Below are 8,459 nucleotides of genomic sequence, written 5' to 3'. Positions count from 1 at the left end.
AGGGTATCAATGGCATGTTGGGATTTTCCGTAGAAGCCTACTTAGAGGTTTAGTGCACAATCAAACCCACATTCATAATGAGGAAGACTGATCCTATAGTTAATGTAAAATATTTTGTGTTAATATATATTCTTACATTGACATGGTTAAAAAAAAAATATTAATAATATTCAACTCTAGTTTTTCTTTCCTTTTTAAAAATGTTTTCACACCTAATTAATTGGAAAAAAATTTCAAAAAACATGTATAATTTTTTTTGTACTTACAATATTCAAAATTAAGTTTAAAAACTTGTTAGTGTATGAAGTGAAAATTGACAAAAAGTCTAACAGAAATTCAAATGTTATTGTTCTTTTTTCTGTTTTGAATTTAACATTTAAATAACAGTGTATAAGCATGAAGTTTCATCTCAATTTCATGAAACTTTTTTTTTTCGCGTGGAATCAGATTTCTTTAGATTTGATGCCTCCATACATTATATATTAGAAAAAAGTGCAAAAGACAGGAGTGATTGCCTACTAATTAAGAAAGATAGAATATTCATTATATAAACTTGTTGCAAAAGTCACATCTTCTTAGTACTCATTCTACAAAAGAAAAAAGAACTACGACAAGACAAAACCCCCCATTGAAGGGTGTGAGAAGCTGAGACCATGGAAGGATGAACACAATTAACCAACTCCCAGATGATGCAATCCAACAGATGGAAACCCTTGCGTGGAAGCATGCCTTTACTTTGATGATGTGAGTCCTATGATAAAGCCCTTATATCAATTTGAGAATTCATCATCAAGAGTGGTAAATTTTGATCAAATTAAATCCACACAACAACATGCCCATCGATATGGTAGATTTGAATACCAGGTATTACTTCATCATCTTGGTGATCTGATTACCGCTTTAGACACTCTCCCTCCGCCTCTCTATTGTCGAGACGGACAAATGGGTTGAATTTGTGATATTGGAAAAAGGGTTAAGGTCTTAACCCTAGAGTGTAAAAAAATTATTTGAAGAGGTTGACGACAGTGTTTTGGACACCTGCCTCTAGAGATGTAGCAATCGATTTCTAACCTAGAATATTTTTAGATCTCTACCCAATTGAGTTGACCAACGATCCGTTGAATAGTTAGCTTTAACTGCATTTGAAAGTTGTGAACAGTTGAAAATTCTAAAATGGGAGGAAATGACTATGGAGGATGAAATCATCAATGGTATCTTGGCTGCTCGTGTGGGGAGAAGTTTAGTCTCATTCACTCATATGACTTTGAGAAACTTGAATTTCGAAACTTGAGTCTTACATTTTTGGAGCTTCAATGGTTTATGGTTGGTGAGATAGAAGTTTTTGCTAAGAACCTTCAAGATGTGGTGCTCAGTTCCTTGATTTTCCCAGCAAAAGGTTTAAGAATTTTTGCCCCACATCTAATTCGTTCCTGGTTGCCAGATCATGTGCCTACCTACTTATAGCAACATGGTCTGAAAACTCAAGATATCTTTGAAAATTGCAGTGATCTTTTGGTAAGTTATGTCTATGCTTGTTTGATCTTTTGTTTATAGGATTGGGTATTTTAAAGGTACTGTGTAATGGGTGTGCTAATGTACAGTTATCTTATCTCTTATGTTATGTTTAAAGGTACTGTGTAATTGATAATTTTTATGAATATATAATACTGTATAATTATCAAAATTTGTGAGTTTATTTAATTTATTATTGATATAATATTAATATGTAGTAATTTTTAAATACATTTATTATGAAAATTAAAATTTGTTTTCAATTTATTGAAATAGTGTATTTTTATTAAAAAGATGTAATTTTTAATTATTTTAATATAATCTTTTTCATGATTTTCAAGATATTAATTTTAATTATGTGATTTTATTGAATAATACTACCTATGTGTTTCTTATACTAAACAAGTGATAGAGTAAAAATATTTTTTTTTAGTTTCTTACTTAGTGTGTGTGAAGAAAGAATTGGAAACAAAGAGTGAGAAAAAACACTAGAAGCAAAATTTCCATGAGTACACAAACTAACATAATTGGCACAATTACAGTGTTTTGAAATAATTGAAAGATGTGATTAAACACTTTAATAATTGAAAACTCAATTAAATTTTTATTTATAATTCTTTTTTAATGATAATTTTTTAATTATAATTAAAAAATCAATTATATAATAAAGTACTATTCCATCTATCTAATCATATTCTGTTGTCTTTTATATGTCGCACTACCCTACTTTTACTCATACATGGTCTGAAAAGTCAAGATACCTTTGAAAATTGCAGTAATCTTTTAGTAGGTGATCTTTTTGGTAAGTTATGTCTATGCTTGTTTGATCTTTTGTTTATAGGATTGGGTATTTTTCATTATATAATTGGATAATACTGTGATGACTTATAAGTGTGAATCCTGGTTTATGTTGAAAGGTATTGTGTAATGGGTGCTAATGTACAGTTATCTCTTATGTTATGGTTAAAGGGACTGTGTAATTGATAATTTTTGTCGTCCTTCACACACTAATTCACACTAATTAAGATACTAAAGAAGAAAAAATATTTTTCACTGTATCACTGGGTTTATTACAAGAAAAACAGATGTAGTATTATTCAATAAAATCACATAATTAAAATTAATATCTTTAAAACGATGAAAAATATTATTTTAAAATAATTAAAAATTATATCTTTTTAATAAAAATATACTATTTTAACAAATTTTAAAAAAATTTAATTTTCATAATAAATATATTTAAAAATTACTACATATTAATATTATATCAGTAATAAATCAAATAAACTGACAAAATTTTGATAATTATACAGTATTGTATATTCATATTTACTATTTTTAGATCATTTTTTGATTTATATTTTTTATATAAGAAAAATAAACTTGATTATAAAAATTAAATGTTTGATCATGCTTTTTTTCTCCTTTACTCCAGTTGTGAGTAAAAGATGGTATAAGTGTGAAGTTTAGATTCATATATATATATATATATATAAAAGAAAAATAGACTTGATTATAAAAAATAAATGTTTGATCATGTTTTTTTTTCTCCTTTGAGTAAAAGATTGTATAAGTGTGAAGTTTAGATTTATATATATATATATATATATATATAAAAGAAAAATAGACTTGATTATAAAAACAAATATTTGATCATGCTTTTTTTTTTCTCCTTTACTTTATGTGTGAGTAAAAAATATTGTTATGATTTTTTTCCCTAGAACCATTATTATGACTTTATACTATAAAACTATACTAATAACATTAATGATTTTAAAGTTAAGTTAATTATTTTATATATTTCTCTTTTTTTTTCTTATTCAAATACTACTAACTATGACATATAAAAATAGTAAATATGAATATATAATACTGTATAATTATCAAAATTTGTGAGTTTATTTAATTTATTACTGATATAATATTAATATGTAGTAATTTTTAAATACATTTATTATGAAAATTAAAATTTGTTTTCAATTTATTGAAATAGTGTATTTTTATTAAAAAGATGTAATTTTTAATTATTTTAAAATAATCTTTTTCATGATTTTCAACATATTAATTTTAATTACGTAATTTTATTGAGTAATACTACCTATGTGTTTCTTATAATAAACAAGTGATAGAGTAAAATTTTTTTTTTTTTTAGTTTCTTACTTAGTGTGTGTGAAGGAAGAAAAAATTAAATGAGAAAGAATTGGAAACCAAAGAGTGAGAAAAAACACTAGAAGCAAAATTTCCATGAGTACACAAACTAACATAATTGGCACAATTACAGTGTTTTAAAATAACTGAAAGATGTGATTAAACACTTTAATAATTGAAAACTCAGTTAAATTTTTATTTATAATTCTTTTTTAATTATAATTAAAAAATCAATTATATAATGAAGTACTATTCTAATCATGTTCTGTTGTCTTTCATATGTCGCACTACTCTACTTTTACTCGGGGCATAGCAGATGCTGATACATGAAAGCGAAACCTAGCTATCATCATCATCACAGAAGAACAACAACAGAGGAAAAAAGAAAAAGAAAAATGTTAGAGGTGAAGAGAATCGGTGTGGTGGGGAGTGGCCAAATGGGATCGGGAATAGCCCAAGTCGCTGCCATGCACGGCATCGACGTTTGGCTTCACGACCTCGACCCTCAAGCTCTCTCCAAAGCCTCCTCTTCCATCTCTTCCTCCATCAACCGTTTCGTTTCCAAAAACCACATCTCTCAGGTCACACCCACCAAAACCAAAAAAATTATTTCCTAATCTTATTTTTTCAATTTTTAGCTTCTTTTTCCACCCCAGAAAAACACTTTATTTAACGAAAGAAACTTATTTTATTTTATTTTAGAGCTTATCCGAACAAGACAACTAGTACTTGTGCGATTTGAAATTGAGCAATTTTCTTCTTCTTCTTCTTGTTATTTGTTTAACAGGTTGCGGGTGCTGATGCTTTGAAACGACTGCGTCTCACGACGGATTTGGAGGATTTACAGCTAGCGGATTTGATCATTGAGGCGATTGTGGAATCCGAAGATGTGAAAAAGAGTTTGTTTGCGCAACTCGATAGGATTGCCAAGAGTTCTGCGATTTTGGCGTCCAACACCAGTTCCATTTCCGTCACGCGTCTAGCCACCTCTACCAGCAGGCCACGTCAGGTATCTATCCCTGGATAAATCTTCTCTTTATGCCGGCCACGTCAGTATGCATCACAACATAAATCTTCTCTTTATTATTTACAATTGAATTGATGTGAAATTTAATTCTTTTGATTAAATTAAATTAAAGGCGTTAAGAAATATGCATATTTTATATGAAGGTTTAAAACAATTTAGTGACTATTTTAAACGTACTTTTAATCTAGTTTTGACTGCAAGACTAAATTAAATTGGATGAGAACTGAGAATTAAATTGAATATAAAAAATAAGTGCAGGGTTTGTTTTTTAAAATAAATATAAAATTAATTTTTTTTAAGAAAACACAATTTAAAAAAATATAAAGACTTATTTCAATAAATAAATTTAAACAAACTTATTGATTATCTTTATTTTAAATATATTATCCTTAGGAGGCTATGTTTAGGTTAAAATTTACTAAGATAAAATAGTCATTTTGTAATTTAAATGCTTTGTTCCTTCAAGTGCACTCCAAATATGAGGAATAAAATTATGGTTAATCATTGGAATGGATCATGATCCATCTTCTTATATTATGTTTCATTCATATAATTTTACAAACCAAACAATGAAACAATTTACTCTTCAATTCCAAACATCTCCGTTCCACCCTCTACCGTCAATTCATATATAGCCAAATCAGTTATCAGATGATAGGAATTTTTATAACTTATAATTATATAAATTATTGATGGATAAGAATTTATATAACTTACCATTATATAAATTGAAGAAGTTAACTTCATTTTTATCAGGTGATAGGAATGCATTTTATGAACCCACCTCCTGTGATGAAATTGATTGAGATTGTACGAGGTGCAGACACTTCTGAGGAGACATTCGTTGCTACGAAAGCATTGTCAGAGAGGTTTAAGATTCCCCAGTCAAATTCTACTTAGCACGTTTTTAAATTGTGATCCTTCATGGTTTGATAGTTTTTAAGGTTTATGCAATTGTCGGTGCAGAGCTCAATTTCAAATTACTAGATTCTCAATTTCCCCCTATTTTGATAGTGCATTTCTTTTAGTAGTGATATAAAAAGTGCAATTTTGAGCTATTAGATACTCATTTTTCATAATTTCTGTAATTGCAAAGCAACCGCAGTTTAATATACATGCTTAAGAGTTTAATTTTATGTATACCCTGGTTGTCTCCATCTTCTCTTTGAAAAATGTGAATGTGATTAGGAAAACATTAATTATATACGTGTGTACGGTGGAATTGGAATTATTGATATTGAGTTCATCTTGAGGCTGTCATGTTCCCATTTCCCCAGAGTATTGGACATGTTTAGTTAATAATTCTTTTAAGTATTATGAGTAGATAATGGTTTTGCTATTAACATTTTTTGGAAGATTAATCTCGTAGTGTTTGACTATTGGAATAACCTGCTTTTAGAAGAAAAAAAAACTATAATGTGTACTGTCTTGACCTCTAGGAAAATCTAATGTCTGAATCCCTTTGTACATTTCCTACGTGTTCTGAATGTGGATTAATTGTGTAGCTTCATATGCTGAAGAGTATTTTTCTGTTTCTTGCATATGTGGACTCAGTTTTATATCCTGCTTGTGTAAGGTGGCAGGACAGAATTCATATTTAAATAATGTACTTTTAATTTACTGCTTGTGCAATATGCAGGCTTGGCAAGGTAGTGATAACCTCCCATGATTATTCAGGCTTCATAGTGAATCGAATCCTTATGCCTATGATAAATGAAGCATTTTTTGCTCTCTACACTGGTGTTGCAACCAAAGAGGATATTGACACAGGAATGAAGCTGGGTACTAACCATCCAATGGGTCCTTTAGAGCTTGCAGACTTCATTGGATTGGATGTGTGCTTGTCAATAATGAGAGTTCTTCATGCTGGCCTTGGTGACAACAAATATGCACCTTGCCCTCTACTTGTGCAGTATGTTGATGCTGGAAGACTTGGAAGAAAACGAGGTATTGGTGTGTATGAATATAGTAAAGATCCAAGGTCTACAAAATCATCTTCCCGTCTCTAAAATGTTTGTTTCACTTGGAAGAACAAGTTTTCAACACCCCCATTTTAATTACCTTGTGTCTGACCGTGGGGGTGGTGCACACGGCTGAAGTTGAATACTTGAATGTGTCTTCTATTTCTTTTATGCATACAAGCAAAAAGAAAATTGCAGGAACTAATAGTAAAACATGCATAGTTAAATCTTCATGCATAGTTAATTTTATTTTATTGTGTTTGACTGGAAAATTCTAAACCTATTAACTTTTGTCTATATTTCCCAAGCTGATTCCGATACTAAATTTTTTTCCTAAGAGTTACAAGTATATAACATTTAATTTACATAATATCATGTATAATGTTGATATACAAATTATTTTGAAATCTCGACTATAATAATAGAAAGTGAAAACTTAGAGTGGGATCCCCTCCATTAGGGGTGGGAATAGGCCAGGCCGGCCTACAGGGGTCTACGACCTGACCTACATAAAGTCTGGCTTGAACTGGCCTATTTAATTAAAAGGTTAGGCTCAGACTTTTTTTTTAAAAACTTATTAAATTAAATAGATCAGGCTTAGACTTATTAAAAAGTCTTATAAGTCTGATAGGCCGGCCTATATATATATATATATATACTTATATTATTTTTTGGGTACCAATATATAATATTATTTTTTGGATACAATTAATTTTTGTTTGAAATTATCAGACTTTGATTACACATTACTGCTCCATAACTTCTATTCCTATAATCTAAGGACTTTAATTACAATTTAGGTGTAAGTCATGTGTCCTTTTATATTCCTCATTATTTTGATTGAGTTCCCTTTTTTTTAACTTTCCTATTACATTTCTACTCCATAAAATATTAAATATTTATGGTGAAGAAAGTTTTTAAAAAGGCTATCAGGTCAGGTCAGACTTTTAAAAAGGTGTCGAGCCAAAATAAAAAGTTTTTGATAAGCTATAGGTCAGGCTCAGGCCTCAAAGATTCATCGTAGGCTAGGTTCAGGCCTTTCAAAGCCTGGCCTGACCTGGCCTATTCCTACCCCTACCCTCCATTACCAAAAGAAATGGACATCTTCATTTGATTTAATAAACACATGACATGTGATTTCTAAAGGAACGAAGGACCTAGATTGAATGCATTGATACTCACTCACTCACCGATTCACTGCACTTTCTAAGTCCAATTTACTAATTCTTCTCTCTCTCTCTCTCTCTCCTTTTTTAATAGTTATTGAAAATATTTTCAACAAAAAATAAAGTTATCGAAAATACTTCTCGCAAAATATATTCTTGGAAAAATAGTGAAATTCATTCTTAAAAATATGAGATACTTAAAAATTGATTCCTAAAAAAAAAATTAAATTTAATCTTTAAATATACAAAAATATGATAAATCAATCATGTAAACAATTTAGTGACAAATTAATTTCTAAACTTTATAACTTAATATTAAATTGGTTCTTGAAAAATATAACTTATTGTCAAATTGATTGTTGAATATTATAAGTTAAAGACAAAATGATTTCATAAATTTAATGGTAGGATTAATTTATTGTATTTTTTACACATTCAACAACTAAATTAGTATTTTTCATATTTGAGGATCAATTTATCACTTCATCACACCATTGGAAATAAATTTGATTATTTATCCTATACTCTTTATTTGTTTTATGTGCTCTTAAATTGTAATATGAACTTCTTTATTTGTAAATACTTGCAATTTTTAAAAATAAAAATCAGTTAAAGAATTTTTAAAATTTTTAAAATTAGTTTATA

The 8,459-nt window shown here is 28.8% G+C and overlaps 1 protein-coding gene across 2 annotated transcripts; it reads left to right on the top strand.

Moving 5' to 3' along the window:
* Positions 1-550: 550 nt before the first annotated feature.
* LOC100170753 (peroxisomal 3-hydroxyacyl-CoA dehydrogenase-like protein) lies at positions 551-6,920 on the top strand. 2 transcript variants are annotated; one of them, XM_006580846.4, is made up of 5 exons: positions 551-1,515; positions 3,977-4,241; positions 4,448-4,669; positions 5,444-5,556; positions 6,327-6,920. In XM_006580846.4, the coding sequence occupies exons 2-5, from the start codon at positions 3,987-3,989 to the stop codon at positions 6,694-6,696; spliced, it is 960 nt and encodes a 319-aa protein (XP_006580909.1). In that variant the 5' UTR covers positions 551-1,515; positions 3,977-3,986; the 3' UTR covers positions 6,697-6,920.
* Positions 6,921-8,459: the final 1,539 nt, after the last annotated feature.

The sequence above is a fragment of the Glycine max genome, chromosome 6 (genome assembly GCF_000004515.6).
Source record: "Glycine max cultivar Williams 82 chromosome 6, Glycine_max_v4.0, whole genome shotgun sequence".
Lineage (NCBI taxonomy): Eukaryota > Viridiplantae > Streptophyta > Magnoliopsida > Fabales > Fabaceae > Glycine > Glycine max.
The sequence above is the reverse complement of the archived record's forward strand: the minus strand, read 5'-3'. Positions and strand labels throughout refer to the sequence as shown.

What these genes read in the sequence shown, in the direction of transcription:
- LOC100170753 (XM_006580846.4), top strand. Translation starts at nt 3,987, where the DNA reads ATGAAAGCGAAACCTAGCTATCATCATCATCACAGAAGAACAACAACA. An exon ending in CCAAAAACCACATCTCTCAG is followed by an intron (nt 4,242 to 4,447) that starts GTCACACCCACC and finishes TTTGTTTAACAG; the next exon opens with GTTGCGGGTGCTGATGCTTT. An exon ending in ACGAAAGCATTGTCAGAGAG is followed by an intron (nt 5,557 to 6,326) that starts GTTTAAGATTCC and finishes TGCAATATGCAG; the next exon opens with GCTTGGCAAGGTAGTGATAA.